The following is a 24,575-nucleotide window of genomic DNA, read 5'->3' as shown; positions in this document are numbered from 1 at the left end:
TCAGCTTTTACATACTCCCTCCGGTCCTAAATATAAGCAAATTTCACTTTTTAGGTTCATTCAATTAATGATGTATGTGGTCCATAATATTGATCTATAAGCAAATTTCACTTTTTAGGTTCATTCAATTAATGGAGTATGTGTATAGTGTTTCTACGTGCACGTGCCTCGATTTTCTGTGTAAATCATTATCAGATTGCTGGATCTATAAACTTGCTAATTACGATGCAAAATAAAAGAATTTTGAGCTAAATAAAAGTTAGAGCAAAATTAAATGACATTACCAGCAATCGATAATGATTCAACTATAATGAGAAAATCGAAATAAGAGAATTGTGAGATGTGAGAACTCACTCACCGAAGAAGTAGAATTTTGTTAGCGTAGCGGCAATCGTAATCCTAACCTAACCCAACCCTCCACTGGTCTATTCCTTTATATATATAAGTGTCAGCATCAATCAACTTATTACCGGTAACTTTTTATGTGCACGTGTGGTCTCAATTTTCGGTTTATAATACTCCCTCTGTTTCAAAATACATGTCCAAGTCAACCAATTCACATATGCCAATGCACAATTTTGATAGTTAATATCTTTAGTTATCTAAAGTAAAAAGTTATAAAAATTTAATATTTTGAAAATATTTGTCGAGACAAATCAAACAACATCTTACATGCTAATGTTTGTATTTATATATTAGTTAGAAAGTATGGTCAAAGTAAGTCAAGTGAATAGTACACTTTGCAAAAATTGGACATGTATTTTGAAACGGAGGGAGTATTTATTATTTTCTATGCCAATCTAAGTTTTAAATATTATACTTAAATTCTATCAAATAAAACCGTACCAAAAAAATTCTTTCAAATAAAATAAAATATTATACTTAAATATATTACTTAAAGGGAGCTGGTAACTTGCACCCACCTAAAAACACTAATATGCAAGTTAACAAGTTGCACTTACTTGTACTTTACTAAAACACCCTTTTGTCTCAATTAAACTTTATTTTAATTAAAATGACATTTTTGTAAATAGCATAAATAATATTTGTTTATTATATCAAATAAAACCGTACCAAAAAAATTCTTTCAAATAAAATAAAATATTATACTTAAATATATTACTTAAAGGGAGCTGGTAACTTGCACTCACCTAAAAACACTAATATGCAAGTTAACAAGCTGCACCTACTTGTAGTTTACTAAAACACCCTTTTGTCTCAATTAAACTTTATTTTAATTAAAAGGACATTTTTGTAAATAGCATAAATAATATTTGTTTATAATAGAAAAACATGGGTGTTTTGGTAAATAACTAGTAGGTGCAGCTTGTTAACTTGCACCTTAGTGTTTTTAGGTGGGTGCAAGTTAACAGTCCCCTTACTTAAATATATTGTTCTTTTCTAAAATTTTCAATAACTACCTTTGATCTCTATAAAATTTTTAGAGGGACTAAAACGAAAAGTTAACAAACAATTTTTTTTAGATATTTGTAACTTTCAAATGTAACAAACTCTTCTTTAAAAAAATGTAAAACTCAACAAATCATATATAACTTTTTCAATGATAAGAATAGTATAACAAATATAACAAAAATTCTTATCTTTTTAATAACATCAACAATATAACATTAGGAAAATGTTAACCAGTGCCTCGGGGGCACCGGTTAAGGAAGCAAATGTAGAAGCTTTTGCATTGAAAATTATGTAATCAAGGCTTCAAAAGTCAAAAAAGTGTATTTTTTATTTAATTTTTCCTTTTTTAGATACCTTAATCAGTGCCCCGGGGGCACCGGTTAACACAACCCATAACATTATTATAGAATTTATTTTAAGGGTATAATTGAGATAACAAAAAGTCAGCCCAAAAACTCTTTCCAAAATCCCCTTATTCTCTTTTTACCGCGTTAGCGTGTGTGTATATTTTATTATGTTTGTTTGTATAATTTTGATTACAATATAATTTTTTTAAATATTGATGGAAATTATTCGTACATCGATTTATATACAAATTATTGTCTAAGCATACAACAAATTATTTATCAACTCAGCGTATTTTGGTTTGTCTGTATCTATACTGTAACACCCCGTTTTCCCAACTTTAAAATTTCATTTAAAATCAGAGTATTTTGATCACAAACGGAATGTCACATACTTCATTTAAATCATAAAATGGATAATAATAATTATCCTTCAAATTCAACATCATGAAAATCTTAAAACTGTTGCAGCGGAAAATAGTTCAACATTTAAAAGTCTTGGCACGCAGGCCTTATTGGAAAATCTCATAAATTAGTTCATAAAAGAGACACGTAAGGAATAGAAGTAAATGCAAGCCTCCATCCCGTTACGTATCAGAGCACCTGCACATTACCCACGGTCGAGGCAACATATACGCAGAAGGGGTGAGATTTCATAATCAATACATTAAGCATATAATCCAATAAAATGCATTTAACAAGTTAAACATTAATAACATCTCAACAATTAACACTTAGCATATTTTTCATTTCATAACAAATACAATCATCAAATACTATTACTAATTTTCATCTCAAATTATAATCAACTTAACACTCAACTTGACGACACAACTCATCTTTGACCATGCAACTCTATCAACTCAACAACAGCTTAACAACTTAGACCATCATGAAACTTCTTGATATGCAAATGCATGTGGTACCAATCAACTACAAAAATGAGCATAATAGGCTCTTCAACGTGTGAACACAAAGGCTGCCGGGCCTAAAGCCCCCAACTTTAATGAGCACAAAGGCTGCCGGGCCTAAAGCCCGCAACTTTAATGAGTATGCAATGAACTCAAACTTCCAACAACTTAGACAACAACATGAACAACTCATACGACTCATAATCATGGACAACTCCTTAGATCTTTACAACTTAGACCGACTCTTGCAACTTTTATGACATTCAGGTCAGTCAACAGGAAATAGCAACGTAGGCAGCACATAAACAGTTCTAAAATATCACACCAACATTAAAGAGTGGATCGCATCAATATAAACATCATAAATAATCCAAATAGTACATATATAACAATGTCACATTAATATTAATCTCAGTCATCTTAATTAAGCTTCTTGGACAGTTTACAACTTCTTAACAACTTACATTTCCAACTCAAGGGTCATCTCAAGACTTTACGTGCGAAAAATCGCAAGAAACAATTTTGGGCAGAATGGGGTAACTGCTCGCCGTGGCGAGTAGGCTTGCTTGCAGTGGCGAGTTGCCTTGCTCGCGAGGCGAGCTCACTTGCTCACAACGGCGAGCAAAACATAGCTCCTGGACCTCCTTTTCTCTCTCTGCTCGCGGTGGCGAGTGATTCAGCTCGCGAGGCGAGCGACGGTTCTACAGTAATCGGGCAGATTTTAGAAATTCTCAATTTTTCATCTAATCTCTTGATTCTAACCACTAAACAACCTCTAATAACCATCTTATGAATCATCTAAGGTCTATACATCATTTCTACATCAATCTAACATCTGTTCATGATTCAATCATCAAAATTAATCTTAAACCTAATTCCCAATTCTCACCAAAACTTAACCTAATCATGCTAAATTCATTCTAAAGAATTATACCCTTAATAATATTGAAAATCAGTCTCACCCTTACCTGGTAATAGCAGAATCACAGCCCTCCCTTGGTTCTTCTCTCTTTCTGGCTTTTCTTCTTTTTTTCTCCAAAAACGTTTCACGCACGTTGTAAACTAATTCTCACAACCTAAACCTTCTATTTATAATACTTGTATTACTCTTCTCACCACTTAACTTACTCACCTCACAACACAACCCCACTTTTAATATTTTTATTTTATTTCTCATATCTTATTTTATTTAATAATAAAATAAGTCACACCAACATAACAACTTCACAACATCATATAATTCACACATCTCAATCACTTAAATCATAAATCATATAAGCATATATTTATAAATATACTCTAAACTTCATCGAACTAATTAAATAATTAAGACGGGCGTTACATATACTATATATAAAGAAAATAACCCTTTTCAGCTCTTTTGGACTGACTTTTTCTCTTTCCAAAATTGCCTTCAAATTTCAATACAAATAACACATACAACAAATAGATAAGAATAAATTCAAATATAAAATAAAATTGTAACAAACACGATATGACTGTATATATGTCTAATTTTTTCTTTTATCCTTCAAAAAATGTAACAAACTAGATGAGTATATCTATACTTATTTTTTCAATATCCCAATTATACCATTAAACAGTTTTTTGTATAATAAAGATTGTTGTTTGTGTCATTTAAAAAATAAGAATTTAAATTATGTTTTTTTTTTGTTATATTGTTGATGTCATTGAAATAGATAATCATGGTTAGTTTGATATATATATATATATAGGAGAATGCTAACCATTGCCCTTGGGGCATTGGATAAGGGGATAAAAATAGAAATATAGTATTGGGAAATGGTTAAAAGTGATAAATTTAACCTTTTAAAAGTCAAAATATTGTTGAAACCAATGCAAACATGCTACTTTTGGCTTCCTTGACCATTGCCCTGAGGGCAATGGTTAGCAAGACCCATATATATATATATATATATATATATATATATATATATATATATATATATATATATATATATATATATATATATATATATATGGGGCTGCTAACTTACACCCACCTAAAAACACTAAGGTGCAAGTTAGCAAGCTACACCCACCTAAAACATATTTCACAAAAAAACACCATTCATAATTTTCAAACGTTAGTGCGATAAAAAAGGTGGAAAGACGGACATGAAGTGACTGGCTGCATGTCTAAACACTAGTAATAATATTAATAAAAAATTATTTCAAAAAATAAAAAGAAAATACGGAAGCAAACCATATCTGCTTTGACTAATAACACTCCATAAAGAGGTGTGAGATTGTCTCATTATGTTCCCCACAAAGAACACACAATGGATCACTACTTATTCCTCTTTTAAACAGATCATTTTTTACTGGTAGCTTTTCATGTAGAATCCTCCAAGAAAAGTGGATGTGTCTTGGAATACTTTTTATTTTCCATAATTTTTTCCACACTTGGTGATTGTTGTCATGCATTGAGTTATGTGAGCCATCTGCTTCACGCCTTGCCTTTAAGAAATGGTATGAAATATTTTCTCTTTTTCGATGCAACCTAATAGAGGCTTTCATTATATATATAGCATAAAATATGTTTGATTTTCAAAGAAATAAGATTCGGTTTATTTTTAAAACAAATCTTTCTTCAATATATTTTTGAAACAAATCTTTTTTTATATATCTTAGACAAATCTTTCTTATATATTTTTAAAACAAATATTTCTATTATCCAAATAAAAAAACATATCTTCTAGGGGTAACAAAAACGATCAAGATTTTTTTTTTTTTTTTTAAAACTTGCCCTTTCTAAAAGTCACCAATATTATTACAGCCCTTCAAAAACATCTAAATCTATACTATATATAAAGAAAATAACATGTTTTGATCTTTTGGGCCGCCTTTTTCTTTTTCAAAATTACCCTCAACTTTCAATACAAATAGCACATGTAACAAATAGATAAGGGTAAGTTTAAATATTAAAATAAAAGTGTAACAAACACGATATGGGTATATATATGTCCAATTATTTTTTCATTATCATTTAAAAAATGTAACAAACTAGATGAGTATATCTATATTTTTTCATTATCCCAATTATAATTTTAAACAATTTTTTCTATAATAAAGATTGTTGTCAGTGTCATTTAAAAAATAAGAATTTAGATTTTTTTTTGTTATATTGTTGGTTTCATTGAAATAGATAATCATGGTTAGTTTGATTTGTTATAACTTGAAAGCAAAAAAAGTTTATATTTTTAGTTATAATCAAAATCAAGATTTCATAAAAAAAACATTGTTCATGGTTTTCAAATGTTAGCGCAATAAAAAGAGTGAAAAGATGGGCACGTGAGTGCCCGTCCTTTCGCTAGTATAAAATAAAAATAAAATAACGATCATTTTTTTTTAGGTAACAATAACGATAATTTTCTTATTGATTATATTTCTAGTGGCATATACTTGGACCCCGTTTGGATTGACTTATTTTGAGCTTATGTGGGCTTATCTACACCCATAAGCCTTTTTTAATGCGTTTGGGTAAATCAATGAAAATAGCTTATCATAATTTCATAAGCTGCTTATGTCATATTTTAATAAGCCCAAATTTTGAGCTTCACATACAGCTTAATACGGAGCTTATGCCATTATAATATGAACAGCTTCGATTCTCGGCAATCCACTTTTTTTTCCAAACCTATATTTTATTTATTATGTAATTATCTTTTGCTGTGTTGAGTAGAGAAAGGGGCCCTAGTTATATACTTATCTTTTTTTGAGTAACACGTAACAAACGTAACTTGTTCTTTTATATTTATATTATTTAGCAATATATATAATATAATAATCTTGATTAATTTTGTCAAAAAAAAAATCTTAATAATCGTAGTTTGATTTTATGGTTTTTTTCTTGTTAGATTAAAAATATTTTAAAATTTTATAATTGCTTATATAATGTCACACTCAAACACTTCAATTTATGTAAGTACTTTTTAGTATACATATCCAAACATAAATAACTTATCGAGTATAAGAGCTTATGATGTAAGCTCTAATGTCATAAGCTCTAATGCTATAAGCATCTATATAAGCTGTTTATCCAAACGGGGTCTAGTTTGTTACACTTTTTTTAAGGATAAAAGAAAAAATTGGACATATACTCATATTTGCTACACGGTATATTTTGTGGGGTAACAAAAAAATTTGTGTTTGTTAGATTTTTTTAAATATTTGAATTCACTCTCATCCACTCCCATCTATAAAATGATAAGGGAAAAAATCGGACATATACAATTTGTTACATTTTGTTTTAATATTTGAATTTACTCTTATCTATTTGTTATAAGTGTTATTTGTATTGAAGTTGAGGGTAATATTAGAAGGAGAAAAAACCAGTCCAAAAAAGTCAAAAGAGACTATTTTCTTTATATATCGTATAGATTATAGATATAATTTAGCAAAAAAATTTTGACTTTCAATATAACATTAATTATATTTTTCCAATTGTATCCCTATATACACTAGTCTAAAAACATTACTTTTATTTTATATTTCAATAATTAGTAGGGATATTTTGGTAAAATGGCTGTTCTTTTTATTCTACTCATTGTATATGTACGTAAAAATCTTAAACGACATTTATTTCAAAATGAAGGGAGTAAAATTTAATAAAAACTAAATTTAGAAGGTCACAATTTTATAGAGAATATGGTAGTCACACACTTGCTACAAATTAAAACCAAATTCCAATCCCAATTACAAGAAGAAATGTGAGAGTTGTCATGTGGTATCATCCAATGCTAAGATGGTGCTGAGGTTCATTGGATTCATGTATCTTTTAGAACCTGACAAAATTCGCTCCACGATAATTTTGTTTGCCTTTTCAGATGGATGAAATGCATCCCAAAATGCATACAAGTCTCTATCTGGGCATAAATTAGAGAGTGGTGTGCACAAACCAATCCCATTGTAGGCTCCTTGACCACAACAAGCAATTCTTGATGTAATAAATCCTGTCCAACAATAACATTTTTATATATACATGTTAATTAATAATTTGTGTTACTTTTTAAATTGAATTCTTGTAAATACAATTTTATGAAATTAACAAGTTGGCATATAATAGAAGTTAGGGTACCATATGCTTTGGGGTTAGTAACGAAATCACTATGTATTAAGGCTGTATTTGCAGCAATAAAAACGTCTTTGCCAATTTTCTTGTTGAGTCCTTGTATCATGTGTTGTAGTTGAGGATTGTACAATGTCGCAGCTCTTTGAAGTTCAGCAGAACATCCTCCATCTGTTCCGCGCATCGCCATTTCTGCTGGAACACACCCTAATGGTCCAGTGCCTGTCACAAGAACTCTACGAGCTCCTATATCATATAGTCTCTGCAACATATATAATTATGTCAAACTCTTATCACTACGTTGACATCATACATAGATAAATGTTAGTATATTAGTTAGGTTGTTTACCTCCAGGAGTTTACGATATTCTATGATGAGAAATTTGACATAATCTTGTAGCGAATACTCACGAGACCTTGCGGAATAAGGCACCAAATAGTAATTGTTTACAAAATCGTTACCACCAACAGTGACGAGGACTAATGCTTTATTGACTAACTTCTCAGCTCGGGCTGCGCCGATTATAGAGGCCACTCGATGTTGGTACTCTTCAAAGTAATCTAATTGTCTATACATTCTGATTATATTAAGCTGCAAATGTAAATTATTTCAATACAATAAACCGAAGTTTACATTTGATTTGATTATATATACAATGGCAACTAGCATACTTACAAATTGAACTCCAGTATCATTGAGAATGCCAATTCCAGCTGAAGCAAAATTGGCTCCGGCTAAAAGCTTTTCACCTCTTAGCCGTGGACTCAAGTATGGCAATACGGATTCAATACCAAGTTTTTGGCCTGATAATCAAAGAATTTTTTTTTTTGAATTGAATGCATACCAAAATTAAAGATACCAAAAATATGAAATTGGTCTCTAGTTTTTGTGTCTCAGCATTTACATGTCAAATTAGAGATGTATTTATTTTCGTTTATAACTTTTCATTGCTAATTTAATTTTTTTTTAGTAGTGTGTTTGATATTTGATTGATTAGTGAGCAAAAATGAAATAATTGCATATATATTTCATACTTGTTTTGGATTTGTGGTTGATGGAATTCAAAAAAGGAAGTAGTGTTGAAAAATTGACAAATACCCTCTGTTTTTTTAAGTGTCGAATTTTAATTTTGTTTTTGTTTTTTTATTTGTCGTTTTCAAAGTAGTTTTGTTAAAATTATCTCCAATTATTTATTGTAGAGAGAAATACCATAAAAGATATGGTAAGTAGTTAATTTTTTTTTTTGTGGTGGCCGGGATTCGAACCCGGACCTTGCATATATTATGCATTGTCCATACCAACTGAGCTAAACTCACGAGATAAGTAGTTAAAAAAGTATAATAAGTAAACGATAAATAAACCGTAACAACTTTTTTTAGTATGCGTAAATAACCTTAAAAAGAGAATTAATTAATGTGATACTTAACTGATAAGATCAGGAATATTGAGACCATTAGAGAATCGACCGGTTGGTCTACCAGTTGGATAATCAATTCCATAAGGAGGAGAATCAGCCCTAGCAGTAGTTACCAAATAATTGTTATTGCCACTATCAACGAGTGAATCACCAAATACAAAGAAAGCCCTTTGCTTGGTATCAGCTCCAGCTGGGACAATGACCCCAATCACTAAAAATATACCAAAAGATATCATCAAAGCAGCAAAAGAGGAAGGAATTGCCATTTGCATGGAGTTAGTTGAAAAGAATTAACGTTTCAATATGTGTAAGTGAATATGTTGTATTGGATACATCAATTCATGCCTTTTTATAGCCACTTTTTTTCAATCAATAAAAGATTGAATTTTAGGTAGAATGAACTTTTTGGTGGTATTTAATTGAAATGAATTGTTTCAAGTTGCATGTTTTCTAGTTTTGAAAGTGCATGACATGTGAAATTGGTTGAATAGAAATGCAATAAGAAATAATTTCCGCCGCCCAAAAGCATACAAAAAATGTAAGAAGAAAAAAGTGAAAACAAGGTATGTTTCCTATGGTTGACGCATGCTTTTAATACAACAACCAATAAAACTATACTCTTGTCACGAATTATTGGATATTCTAGCTAAATACTTCCGTGAAAAGCACTTCATAGACCATATTGCCAGTTTTCCAGTTGCCACAATGTTTCTCACTTTTAATTTTTTCATTCCTAATGCAAAGTTTTACCAAGAGTCTAAGACGTGTGATTCTCATGAGAAGCGGCGATAAAAAATGAGAGAAAGAAAACTCAGATTACAATAATTTTCATTCAATTAGCACATAAATACAAATCAGAATAACAAAGGGACTACCAGGCTCGGTAAGCTTAGTTTAGTTAATAGGAACATCGTATAATATACGTAGGGATTGAGGTTCGAACTCACCAAACACCCCATTTATTCATCTTATGATATAAATTTATAGTCACTAAGTTAATTGAAAAAAAAAAAAAAAAACAGCAAAGCGACTATCAACTTAGCAATCTAAATTCCAGAACATAATGCTAAATGGTTTTAACAAATTAAATAACATAATTTGATTTTAGCTTTGTTTCAAAAGACAAAAGTTTATTAGAAAGCTACTCTCTTTTTTTGTTACATATTAGAAAACTACTCTTTTTTTTTGTGGTGGTCGGGGTTTGAACCCCGGACCTTACATATATTATGCATTGTCCCTAGCAACTGAGCTAAACTCGCGAAAACATCAAAAAAAAAACTACTCTAAACACGCATGAGTCGTGACAAATTAAAGATAAAATAATTTGGTTTTAGTTAATAGTTAGATTCTCAAATTAAACAGAAATTGTTGAAACATATTCAGTCAGAGACAAGTTATACATAGACTAGTTTGATAAGTAGTAAAACTATGAACAGGTGTTTAAAAATTATTTAAAACTTTAAGGATTGTCGATATCACTTTTTGGAAGTAGAAACTTACCATTATCTTTGACATCATGATATCAGATACAAAAATAATGAAAAACAAACATGTGTTTTTAAAATTCAACTCATATTTATTTTCCTTGTTTTTGTCGAATCAATGTCGATCATGTCACCATACTAGCTGTAGTAGGCGAGTACAACAATTTTATAACCTAAAGAAAAAAAAAATAGAGTGACTAACGCTTAATCCCTTATTAACTTTATATCTTTTTAAATGTAAAATCATTTATCGAATTTTGTAAGTAATTCTATCTCATAATAATGTTCATATTAAATAAGGTTTAAGCTTGAACCTTTAAAAATAAGGGTTAATTAAGTAAATGGTCCCTATAAATATTTAGAATTTTGTTTTTAGTCCCTACAAAATAAAATCACACTTTTAGTCCCTATAAAATTTTTCATCAGCATTTTTAGTCCCTAAAAAAATTTTCCATCAGCATTTTTAATCCCTAAAATGCTTAAGGAAAATGTCACAAGGACTAAAAAGTGTGATTTTATTCTATAGAGAGACTAAAAACAAAACTGTGAATATTTATAGGGACTAAAAACTTAATTAACCCTAAAAATAAAAACAACTACGACCATGGTTGTAGGGACAAGAAACGATGTGAGTTTCTATGTAGAATTCTGCTCTTTACCCAACAAAAATTGCTCGCTCCCAATTGAAAAGACAAAATTACTCATGCGTGAGTTAACTCACGCTGCGTGAGCTAACTCATGCTGGTGTTATACTCCCGTGTGAGTTAACTCACGCATGTGTTATACCTCATGTGAGTTAACTCACGTTAGTTCAAAATTCAAGTTTTAACTTTACGTGTTCACATGATGGTTTTGTTAGGTACTTGTGTTACAATATACCACACATGACGCATCACATGTGAGTTTCACATGATGGAGTAATATAATCAATTAATAACTCATGTTGCTTTCTTTTTGTCATTTCTGCTGTGCTGAATTCAATTCAAAGTTATATGGTGGTGCTTTTTGTCAATTCAAAGTCATGTAGATCATTGGATCCCACTTTTGTCATAAATAATTAATATGGGTCCCACTTTGGTAGTCATGTGGATCATTGGATCCTACTTTTGTCATAAATAATTAATATGAGTCCCACTTTGGTTGAAATAATGTTAGCTGGTGATAGAAAAGTGAGAAAGAAATCAGCGTGAGTTAACTCACGTCGGAATTTTCAGTGTGAATTTTCAGCGTGACTTAACTTACACTGCGTGAGTTAAGTCACGCAGAATTAACACTAGTGTGAGTTAACTCATGCAAGGGCATTTTGGTCTTTTTAGTTGTGAATGAGCAAAAACTGTTGGGTAAAGAGTAGAATTCTTCTATGTACGGGTGTGAGTTCACATGCCGGGTTAGGTCGGTTTTGGCCAAATCCGCTACATGGCCCAATCAAATTTTAATGGATGAGGTTTGGTTAAAAAATTGTATTTTTTCTATCAAACTCACACCAACATGAGGTGATAAGCAGGTTAGATCATTGGGTTCGTGGGACATAACTTTCTGAGTATTACTTTTTACACCCTATAGGATTCTCACGCGCCCTGCGTTTTTTTCAAAAATGCCCTCGAGGTTTCCGGATTTCATAATCCGGAATAGTGTTTTCCATTGTTATAGGGTGAAAAATGGAGTTACGGATTTTTCCGGATTTTGTAATCCGGATACTTCAAAAAAATAGGGCGCGCTACATGATGTTTCCGGATTACATAATCCGGAAACCCCCCAAACACCTTTCTTCAAGGTAAAACAGTTCGGATTATATAATCCGAACTGTATCAGCACAAATTATAAACATGTTTGTAACATGGATAGACATTTTAGGGACAATATTAATCTTCCTAACTCTCATCCTTATGTTTTTAGGTCATTGTTACCTGTTCATAGTCAAAAATCGGGTTTTCGGGCTACTTGATCGGATTGCTCCGAAACTTCCCCAGAAAATCAGAAAAAATTCAAGGACCATGACTCCCCTAGAAGGGACTTCTTACGGGACTCCGCCCCTCAAAATCCAAAATTCCATCGTTTAGACCCATTTTTCATTTTTTTAAATTTTTCATATTCTCAGAAAAATCCGAAAAAATTTGCATTAGTTTTATTTGATTTTTAGATTTTTTTTTTGCTATTTTTATATTTTTATGATTTTATTTGACAGGTTTTTAGCATTTTTTACTTAGTTTTTTTGTTGTTTTTAAAGCAAAACTCAAAACTGCTGAAATGTGAGAGAGTCTGATGACTGATTATACATAAGAATTGTCCGGATTATAAAATCCGAAATAGTAAACATGAATCCGGATTTTAAAATCCGGAATGCAAAAGGGCATTTTTGGAAATAAAAAAAAAAGCAGGGCGCGTGAGAAACCTATAAGGTGGGAAAAGTAATACTCTAACTTTTTTAAAAAAAAATGTATATATAATCAAACAAGATTCTAAATACAAATTTTTAAATTCTATAATTTAATTAGAATAAATTTTAAAAAAATCTTAGTCTTTAACCATTAAATCATGCTGATTGTATTACCTTTTATATGGTATTAGACATAATTGCATAAAAACATAAAAAAAAAAAAAAAATTAAATAACATAGACATGAATAAAGACTTTTTTTTTTTTTTACAATTCATGGAGTAATGTACGTCTCAATGAAATGGTTCTTTTCACCTCTTATAATTGAATCCTAGACCTCCTCATAAATAAATCATTGATGCAGACGAAGGAGGACTAAAATGTGCAACTTTTTTATGAGAAAAAACTAAATTTTGTAAGTAAAAAATGTTTGCAGCCACTGGTCCATGGTCTTGGATACACTAGTGGGTGGAGGTAGATGACCTTGAGAAAAACTTTCCATAAATTTAGTCATTTGCTCCCTAAGCAAACATGAATCTTTTTGCGATGAACAAATCAACTCCTCATGAGTCTATTGCTCTTTAAGAGATGCGTTTTCATGAGTCTTTAGGAATCAATACAATTGTTAAGGTTGATACTTTATCTATATACTATACACTTGAGTCTTGTCTAATTAAATGTTTACTCTCACCATATTATGTGGGTGGGTGTGCACGCGCGTGCGTGTATGTTAAGTGGAGGAAAATAAAAATTTGGGTGGGGAGAGCTGGAAACTTTGTTTAAATTATTGTTAGGGGGAAGGGGTAGATTAAATTTGGTTGTGGTAAATTCAAAATATTTATAAATTCATAAATATGATAGAGTATCCTAAAATGAATTAAAATATATTCAAAACTATAAATAAAATATGTATAAAAATTATAACAATTATAGAACTTTTTTTTTTGTCTATTTGAAAAGAGTATAAAATTATAATGAATTAAAGAGTAACAATTATAGAACAATTATAGGACTCATTGTGATAACTTTGGTGGTTAATATTGTTGGAGAGCATTATAATTAATTTTGCTTATATTGTAGAGTACTTCACTAAACATGTGATAGGAGCATCTTTCAAAAATACTCACTTTGCCTCAATTACTTCAATTTTGATAGTAGAAGTGGAGGATTGTTGTGAAACTACATAAATGAGCTAGGGACCATCTTTCTAAAATTTCAGAAACAACTAAAATAGGAAGAAAAATAGGTTGCTTGCAGTGCAAGGCTGAACTGGGGAGTCTTGAAAAATATAATTTGATTTCTTGTCACATTGCATTCTTTTTCTTTCTACTACTATATAAACCACCTCACTTTGCTTCTTCTAAGTCACCCCTCTTCTAAATAAAAACACAGAAGCACAAACAACTTAAGCACAAAAAATGTCGGGTCCAGCGTGGTCATCAGTGCACACTTCTTCTCCCTCAGTGGCGAGGCATCCATCTTTAGTGGAGTGTTGAACTCTTGACCATAGCATGTTTAAGTTCTTCTACGGCTGAGCCATTGTGATTTATATGCTTTGTGTACATATGTAATATATATTATAATGTTTCACGAGTAATAATTTTCTATAACTTTCCATAAATTTAGTCATTTGCTCCTGAAGCAAACATGAATATTTTTGCGATGAACAAATCAACTCCTTATGAGTCTATTGCTCTTTAAGAGATGTGTTTTCATGAGTCTTTACGAATCAATAAAATTGTTAAGGTTGATACTTTATCTATATACTATACATTTAAGTCTTGTTTCATAAACCTAATTAAATGTTTGCTCTCACCATATTATGTGTGTGTGGGTACGCGCGTGCGTGTGTGTTAGTGGAGGGAAATAAAAAATTGGGTGGGGAGAGTTGGAAATTTTGTTTAAATAATTGTTAGTGGGGAGAGGTAGATTAAATTTGGTTGAGGTAAATTTAAAATATTTATAAATTCATAAATATGATAGAATATCCTAAAATGAATTAAAATATATTCAAAACTATAATATGTAAACAAATTATGACAATTATAGAACATTTTTTTTGTTTATTTGGAGAGTATAAAATTATTTTTTGCCGCAACATCCACAATTCCTATCCCAACGACATAAATGGTCACAACTGCAAGTGCATCCTCGACTGGATCTGCAATTTTAAAATTATGCATAGATGGATCATGATCATCAAATTTATAGGAGTTTAGTAAATGCATGTAACCAACAAATGCAAAATTGTTGCATGGCGCGGTTAGGGTGTTTGGTATGAAAGAGAAGTTGAGAAGAGAGAAGTTGGGAAGAGAGAGTTTGAAAAGAGAGAAAGATGTGAGAAATAGAGTAGATTTGAGGTGTTGTTTGGTATAAGAGAATGAGAAGAGAAATAGAAGAGAGAGAAGTGTATTTATTTTTTGAAAGGACAAAAACACCCTTAACTAAAAACTATTATTCAATTCATTTTATCTCAAAGTTAATTTATTTTTATGTAATTAAGCTATCTCCTTAGACTACTAAAAAACTGCAATATTGTATATTGAACTTTAATTTATTCTAAAAATTATTAATTACGTTAGTTTAATACAATGAATTTATTGTAAAAAAATATAATAAATTCATTCTCAAGAGAAAACGTAAAAAGAAAAAAGATAAATTGTAAAAAAATATATAGAAAACGAGTAGATTGCAATGTTAAAAAAAAAAATTGTAAGGCATTCTCTTGGTCACCCATTATGAAATAAGTCCAGCCAGTGTCCGTCAAAAAAAATTGTAAGACATTTTCTATAAAAAAAAAAAAAAAATTAAGTGCAGACATTGTGATAGAAAACAAGGATAAATGTGGAAAAGGCAATAATTTGGGCCACTCTCTCCTATTTCTTCGCATGATTGAAGAGAAGATAAATTGTGTGGGGCCTACATCAATTTGGTCTCTCTTCCCTATTTTTCTGCAGTGCCAAACAGAAGAAGTTCTGCATTTCTTCTCAAACTCTCTCGCTTGTCTTTCTATCGCCTCTATTTCTCACGTTCCAAACAAGCCCTAAATTCATTACTTTATTCCCTCCAAAATCTACGCTTTCCTGAAAACCTAATTGCCTCCACTCTATTAGAACTATCACTTTTATGAGTAAGCTGGTTGTACTGATCGTACTCAGAATGATCTAGATAAATTGGAGTCCCTTGTGCACCTGTTCGAATATGGCTTTGATCAGTCAGAAGATCATGAGAGAGTCTACAATCTCCTACTTTTGCATGAAAGTTAGCGGTAAGAAAAATATTTCTGGTTTTAATGACGTTAGAAGCATGAAGATGTTTTAGTGCTCTAGTGGTCTCCACTGCAATATTCATCCTAGCCTTCCAAGTTAATTATCCCTATATTGCTTTGTCGCCATGAAGGTGATCAACCATAATTCCATTGGACACATACTCGTAGACAAGCATGTAACCGCGACTTCCACGTGAGGTGCACCCATGTAACGACATAATATTTGGATGGGAAAGGTCCTTGAGTTTTACGTTCATTCTAAAATATATCATATGTGTCAAAGCAGAGATCACGAAGCTTCTTCAGTGCAATTTGAGTATCATCGGGCAATTTACCTAGACAAGAAATATCATATGATAGAAAATATAAGTTAACATTATTGAATGTTAAAAAGTAAAGTAGAAATAGATACAATAAACAAAAACATACTCAATTTCCTATGGTAAGAATTACCTACTGTCATTGCAGTCAATTTATATGAGTCGTTGTATAGAGACTGGACGACTCACATCAGGACTTTTGGCCAATTGAAAATTCATAATCTTAATTGTTTGATCTTTTTATATGGACATGATCACTGTCTATAATGACTATTGACAGTAAGGACTCTGCTTATACTGCAAGAAGGTGCTAGGTTTTACCATAAAACACTTTCCATTACTATTGCTAAATGAGTAGGGGTCAAAACCACCTGACCAATCAAAACCCCATTGAAGTAACAGTTAACAACTCAGAATCAATTAACAATGTACTCAATACAAACTGATCCAACAGATGAACAAATAAAATCCTTACCTCCTTGAAGTAAATTATATTCGGGTGCCGAAGAGACCTGTGGTTGATAATCTCTCTAGCCACATTCTCATCAATCTGGAAATGAAGTAGCAGAAAAAGTAAGGAAACAAAAAACTTATAATCCCAGATGTCTAAATAATAGTTTTTTTTTCTTCTTCTACTTTTTCTTTTTTAATTATATTTTTTAAAAAGTGAAATGGTGAACTCCACCAAAGTTATCTCTTGTTCTAATTCTATGACTTTCTTGTATAGATGGTTGGTTGAGAGACTCTGTATGAAGCTCTGCAGAACTACTAATGTATTGGCGCCTATATTTATATAGGCGCCAATACCAGAAACAACACCTTTCAAAAAATGTAGGAAATCAAAATCAGTATATTGTGTTAATAAAGTGTTTACATGAAAAATATCAAAATTGGATTTATTACCAAGAATGAGTTTCATCTTTGAATTCCTTGCTCCCGCAGCTGTTAGTTGTGAAAGCAATGATGAGTTAGCATTATGATGATTCAATAAACTAGTTTAGCATAAACAACTAAAAAATATGTGGTAAACTAGTTCAACATAAGAGTATTGTTAAACATTTACGATGAACGAATCAACTCCTCACGAGTCTATTGTTCTTAGGGTTTGTTTGGAAGATCAAAGAAAGTAATAGGAAAGATTGTTTAAGGAATGAAAGTGAATAGAAAGAAGGTAGAATGTGAGATGATTGTTTGGTTGTTTGGTACAAGTGAAAGTGAGAAGAAAGTGAAAGGAAAGAATGACACATATTTTAGTAAATGACACAAGTACCCCTCATTTAAAATATAACATTTTATTACAACTATATAAATATATAATATAAATGGAAAAAAAATATATGTCCTTGTAAATAAAGAAAATAGTGGTATAAACATTACAAGAAAAATGGAAAGGTAATCAAGCAATTTCATGAAGAACAGTTGAGTACATAATAGTGATGCAATGCTCTAAAATAAGGGTTATTTGGTCTTTTTGCTAAATTCATTGTTCTCTCCTAACTTTCTTCTCAATCTGGTGCGGAAAGTTTTCAAGGGATGGGGTCCACAAAAAGTGCACTTTCTTTCCTCTCTCACATTCAAACTAAACCATGGAATGAAAGTTTTCCATAAACTTTCTATCCTCTCTACTATCAATCCTCTCACAATCATTTGAAACAAACGACCCCTAAGAGATGCGTTTTCGTGAGTCTTTTTGAATCAATAAAATTGTTAAGGATGATATTTTATCTATATAATATACATTTGAGCCTTATTTCATAAGTCTAATTAAATGTTTGCTCTCGCCATATTATGTGTGTGTGGGCGCGTGCGTGTGCGCGTGTGTGTTAGTGGAGGGAAATAAAAAATTAGGTGGGGAGAGTTGCAAATTTCGTTTAAAATTAAGGGGTAGAGGTAGACTAAATTTGCTTGAGGTAAATTTAAAATATTTATAAATTCATAAATATGATAGAATATTCTAAAATGAATTAAAAATATATTCAAAATTATATATAAAATATGTATAAAAACTATAACAATTACAGAACATTTTTTTTCGCCGCAGCATCCACAATCCATATCACAACGACATAAATGGCCACAACTGCAAGTGCATCCGCGACAATTTTAAAATTATGCATAGATGAATCATGATCATCAAATTTATAGGAGTTCAGAAAATGCACGCATCCGCAAATGCAAAAATGTTGCATTGCGCGGTTACTAAATTCATTTATAGTAGTTTATATGTGTGTCTGTATTGTCCAAGTAATGAAGAAAGGGTGCAGTTAGTAAATGTTTCAAACAACGGAACACCAAATTACGCACGGTTGGCACCGAATTTGATTCTAAGTTTTCCATCATCAACATGTTTCACTAGTCTACTTGCAAGACAAAGTGTGATAAGTTGGTTTGATATTTTAAGAAAATAAATATAGAAGGCTGGAGAATTAAGAAGTTGTGCTCTGTAGTAAGTTAATTAAAACTTATGATTTATTAGTATTTGTTTTATAATATTTACGATTTTTTTTTACCTATTAATAAAAGCAAGTAATTAAATTTTGAATCTGAATCAAAATTAAGTGAAGATAAGAAAATACAAATTTGTGGGGTCAAGTATAGGTTTGCTTATTGTTAATCACCTTTGAAGTAAAATTGATTGAGGTTGTTTAAAAATTGCTTAAATAGGGTCTTGCAAGTAAACGATTGGATTGAACACTTTGGATTAGTCGGTCCTAGACCGAACACCGAGTTTTCAAAACAAAAAATAAAATTGGAACTTCAAGTTCAATGCCTAGTGGAAGTGCAAACTCTTAGAACTATTATATTACTAGACTTTCCACCCGTGTTGCCGCACGGGTCAGATACATTCTAAATGTAGTAGGCGGAAAAAAAGTTTAATAGTTCAATTACAACTTACAATGTTAATGTCATCATTTTTTTAGTACAAATATTCATTCTGAGTTTACATGCCTGCAAATTACAAAATACTTCTTTAAACACTACGTTCGAAGTACTATTAACGCGGACACCATCTATCAGCAATATTTTGACACCATCTTCATGAGAAAAATGTTATAAAAATCTCGAAGAGCATGCCATCCTTTTGTCAAGTAAATGCCTCTATTGTTCCTCTTCACCAATACCTCAAACTCATTGCACGGGTCGAATTTACTATAATTTATAAAAATAAAAAAATATCTTATTAAAATGTTGATGTTAAATAAGTCGTATAACATTAACCTTTTTTTTTTTTTTTAGGAATTTAACCTATTTTATTATAAATTATGAAATGCTTCTTTATATACCACGTTCAAAGTTAGATTAGTTTCTTTACCGTATTCACCAGTTATGAATATCTTCAATCATTCTCTTGCACTAACTCTTGAAATTGCAACGGATAATTGATCATAGAAAAAATACAGAAGTTGGTAGATATTTTCCAACATGTCTAAGCGACCGTCATGACTCTTATTAATCGTCATTGCAAATGAAACAACTAAAAGAAACTTTCTTCGTTGAAACTTGAAAGAAATTCTTACGTCACTTACGTCAGAAGGTGTCAAATATAGCATGGAAAAAAAAATTTGTCACCAATTTTGCTTTCAGATATCACATTTCATTCAAGCACATATTTTTCCGTCCTTCTTATTATGAACCTTGTTTCATTGGATAATCCTAATTTTTTTATCTACATTTCTTAATAGCATGACTTGCACTCAAACTTTAATCTAAACTTACGGTTTGGAATTCCTGAAGTAGAAATTGTGTTAAAAAATTTATGAACATCATCAACTATATCACTATCCAAGTTGCTCCAATACGGAGTATCATTACTCAAATATGTTTTGTCTTCACCTAGTCCAACATATAACGTTGTTCTTTTCAAAAAAATTGTATTTTGAGGAGCTAATTTAGAAATATTTTGGAAATAACTTATGTCTTTCATATTTTCCAAAAGTTTCAGATATGTGCTCTCAACAACAAATGCAAGAGGATCACCCAAACTTAAAATGAGTAAATCAAATGGGATATCAATTTCTATTTCAACGATATTGCTTTCCCCAATTGCTATAATGATCAAATGCATTTTTCCAGCTAGTTCTATATCAACCGAACTTGAAATGACGGTATTCATCATGTATTTTTTTTACAGTTATTTGTCATGTTGAAGTAGGCATAAATACAAAATTATTGTAGGGATGTTGCAATAATAAATTGCTTTTTTTAGAGTATAACATATCAATATACCAAAAAATATAGGGTAAATACAGACTTTGGTCCCTTAACTTATTTTTGCGTTTCATTTTGGTCCCTTAACTTTAAACTGTCTCAATTTGGTCCCTTAAGTATCTCTCCGTTTACCAAAATGGTCCTTTCCGTTAGTTTTCCGTTATGTTTAATAAAAAAAATTAAATGTGATACACGTGTCATTTTGCCATTTGTTGAGATTTTTTTTTTGTTATTTTCGTTATATTAATTTAGAAATAAAAAAATCTAAAAAATTTGAAAAAATTGGAAAATTAATTTTCAAAAATAAAAAAAATTCTAAAAAATTGGAAAATTAATTTTCAAAAATAAAAAAAAATTCTACAAAATTAAGAAATGTTGGAAAAGACAATTTTACCCCTAACTTCTACTACCTAATTTTTTCTTCTTTCTTCATTCTTACTTCCTCTTCTTCACCGTAACATCATCTTCATTCATTTATCAACATTAAACCCAGAAAAAATTAACAATAATTTTTTTTAAACAACACCAAGAATCATGAACACCAACAAAATTAAAACTCAAAAATTACAAAATTAAATCAAAACCAAGGGCCAAAAGAAACCCAGAAGATAATCAATATTTATTACAATTCTTTAAAAAAAGAAACAAATCTTCAATTTCAACTTCTTCTAATGAAACCCAGCCATCAGTCTTCAATTATTTTTAAACAAATTCCTTTAATTTCAATTTCAAGAACAACAATGAAATAAAAAAGGAAAATTAAATTTAGGAATTTATGGGATGAGATACTGTTATGCGTACGTAATCACAAAACCCACACACTCTTACATTCTACCATTCTACCATGGTCCTACTTTTCCTCTCCACCCTTCAAAGAAACCAAAACATGTTTTCCCCTTGTCTCTCAATCTCGCCGTAGCAGGAAGTTGTGCCGCCATCACCACCACAGCGCGACGGTGGCTCATTTGCCGTCTTCGTTTCAGATGTCTTCATCTTCATCTCATTCCTATTCTTCTTACTGGATCTGCAACTCTCCTTTCTTCTTCTCTCCGAATGATTAATTTAGCATGCTTTGTTACTAACATTCTTTGCAATCGGATCATTTATTGTATGGTATCATTTATTTTCTTTGAAGGTGTAGTGTTTGTTTGAAGCCTTTGTTTCTAGATCTGAGTTAAGGTGTTTCGAATCTGGATTTTTAACGAGGGGACGGTGATGAGTTTCCACCGGCGACGAGGGGACGGTGATGATTTTTAGCGTGGTGAAGGAAGAGAGATTCGACTGAGAAGAGAAACAGGGGGGCTGGGTTTTGAATTTTTGCTTTTTTTTTTTTGTATTTTGAAGAAAATAACATGTTAAAAAATAACAAAATAAATTCTCAACAAATGACAAAATGACATGTGTACCACATTTAACTTTTTTTATTAAACATAACGGAAAACTAACGGAAGGGACCATTTTGGTAAACGGAGAGATACTTAAGGAACCAAATTAAGACAGTTTAAAGCTAAGGGACCAAAATGAAACGCAAAAATAAGTTAAGGGACCAAAGTCTGTATTTACCCAAAAATATATAACTAATCAACGATATTTTTGTTGCATTCTCTTGTTGCAAGCTCTTGTACATCTTGTACTCGAAGTTGCAATATAAGAAATACTGATATTTTTTTGATGAAGATATTGACCAGAATATGAACCCGGAATCTCTCAATTATGTGTGATTTTAAGGTTGTGATTACATTCTCATCTACATATAAGGAGAAGTATTTAAAAAAAATAAAAATAAAAAAATAAACTTTGAATGAAAATTGGTTAAAAAAATATCACTTTAGACTTCAAACCAAAAACAATTTTAATGAGTCTTACCGAGTTGAAATACAAAGCAAAGGCTGTTGTAAACTTTTGTCTTAACCATGACACTAATTTATAAGAGTTGGTATAATCATTTTCAAATTTCGAAAATACTTGGATTAAAACCACAAACACACGTAACATACAATAAGAGCCATTGTTACCATTAACTGTGTTATCACAAAAAAATATAGACATACTAATATAAAAAATCTATCATTATTTTTTATTTTATTTTTTTTGAAGGAAAAAATCTATCATTATTATTAACTGAGTTCTAAAAACTACAAATATACTAAATAAAAAGAGGAAAGTAGTAAAGAATTCATGGACAATGCTTCATTAAGCTTGCCCAATATATAATCATACATAAACTCCAAACATCTTTGCAAATTTAGTGAGAAAAAAAAAACTTCTAGAAATTTGGCCATAAATTCAAGTTATACAACTTTAGTTTCTCAACCAAATCTTTCCATTTCATGCTTCAAATTTAAAATGATCTCTTGAGAAAGAAAGGTACATGCAGACACTAATCAAAATGATAATGACATCACAAATCATTAACTTATACCAATATTAAACATAGTTCATTTTTTCCAACTCTTGCAACAATTAACTATTCTTATAGATGTTTGACAAAAAAAAAAAAAAACTAATATTAAAGATGTGCATGTAAGTTTTCATTTTAAGATAGAAAAATGAGATAAAAATGTATCCTTCACTTGCTCCTCTTCGGATTGAATTTCCATTGTGGTGAATTAAAAGAACATAGTGTGACAAAGAAGGAAGGGACAATAGATATGTTTATGTATCACAAATCATGTCTACAATTACGGAAAAAGAATCACTTATGTATTTTTTTCATTTTCATCTAATAAATTACTTTTGCTGTTCAAAAAAATAACATCTATGAATGGAAATTAAATAATAACATAAACAAGCAAAATCCAAGGCAAAGAAACATGAGGGATATAGAAGCAAGGCAAAACAATCAACCTTCTAAACTCAGCAAAACAGCTGTAGCTTCTTCATTGTTGGATTAGTATACCATTATAAATTAAAGGTTTGAGTTTTAAAGGTTGTAGAGATGGAATGCTGGTGATGGAAGAATGAAAATTTCTTAATCACGTACCATATTTATATACATTAATATTAGAATAGTCTAGTGGAGGTAGTTGTAGTATTATTAGTGGAGGTAGTGATTAAGGTTTGAGCTATCACAATGTAGCCTTGGAAATATATAAACCCTCCGGTCACTATTACTCCCTCCGGTCCTATATATAAGAAAAGATTTTTTTTTTAGATACATTGAATAATTAATGTATCTTGTTTACAATGAAGACTAGATACATTAATTATTAAATGTATCCAAAAAAAGAATCTTTTCTTATATATAGGACCGGAGGGAGTATAAGCAAAAAAACAACATTTTAGATTCATTCATTTAATGATGTATTTGGTCTTTATTATAGACCACATACATCATTAAATGAATGAATTCAAAATGTTGTTTTTTGCTTATAATAGTGACTGGAGGGTGTATGTGCCGCCTCTTTATTTGGTATTGGAGTATACATCAATTTTCATGTATTTTCGATGAGGAGCAAGGGATATAATTAATTATGGTAGTTATTAACACTCTTTCAAGCCACTCCTATTTGAATTTGAAACTATGCAATTAATTAATTCTCATAACAAACCGTGTCAATGAATTTTAAACATCCTAGGTCATTAAGGCAGATAATTAGGCGCCAAGTGAATTAGGATTAGGGTTGTAAATTAGGGTTAGCAAATGTACCTTAGGATTAGATATAAAGTAGATTTCTGATGAAATGCAATAACTTATTTATACATAGTAAAAAAAAAGAGTGGTAAGGAAAAAGAAACTA

At 30.6% G+C, this 24,575-nt stretch overlaps 1 protein-coding gene across 1 annotated transcript; it reads right to left on the bottom strand.

The window, feature by feature from the left end:
* Positions 1-7,295: 7,295 nt before the first annotated feature.
* LOC146911607 (GDSL esterase/lipase At5g18430-like) lies at positions 7,296-9,567 on the bottom strand. The gene is made up of 5 exons (XM_085725869.1): positions 9,189-9,567; positions 8,437-8,564; positions 8,110-8,352; positions 7,770-8,022; positions 7,296-7,644 (listed from the first exon to the last, which is right to left on the bottom strand). The coding sequence occupies exons 1-5, from the start codon at positions 9,448-9,450 to the stop codon at positions 7,412-7,414; spliced, it is 1,119 nt and encodes a 372-aa protein (XP_085581995.1). The 5' UTR covers positions 9,451-9,567; the 3' UTR covers positions 7,296-7,411.
* Positions 9,568-24,575: the final 15,008 nt, after the last annotated feature.

Source organism: Medicago sativa, chromosome 7, assembly GCF_051527215.1.
Source record: "Medicago sativa cultivar Bolivia chromosome 7, Bolivia_mono, whole genome shotgun sequence".
NCBI lineage: Eukaryota > Viridiplantae > Streptophyta > Magnoliopsida > Fabales > Fabaceae > Medicago > Medicago sativa.
This window is presented reverse-complemented; position numbering and strand designations above follow the sequence as displayed.

Excerpts from the sequence above, each read along its gene's own strand:
- LOC146911607 (XM_085725869.1), bottom strand. The coding sequence starts at position 9,450 with ATGCAAATGGCAATTCCTTCCTCTTTTGCTGCTTTGATGATATCTTTT. Across the intron at positions 8,565-9,188 it reads CAATATTCCTGATCTTATCA|GCCAAAAACTTGGTATTGAA; the intron begins GTTAAGTATCAC and ends TTTGATTATCAG. Across the intron at positions 8,353-8,436 it reads ATGATACTGGAGTTCAATTT|CTTAATATAATCAGAATGTA; the intron begins GTAAGTATGCTA and ends TTACATTTGCAG.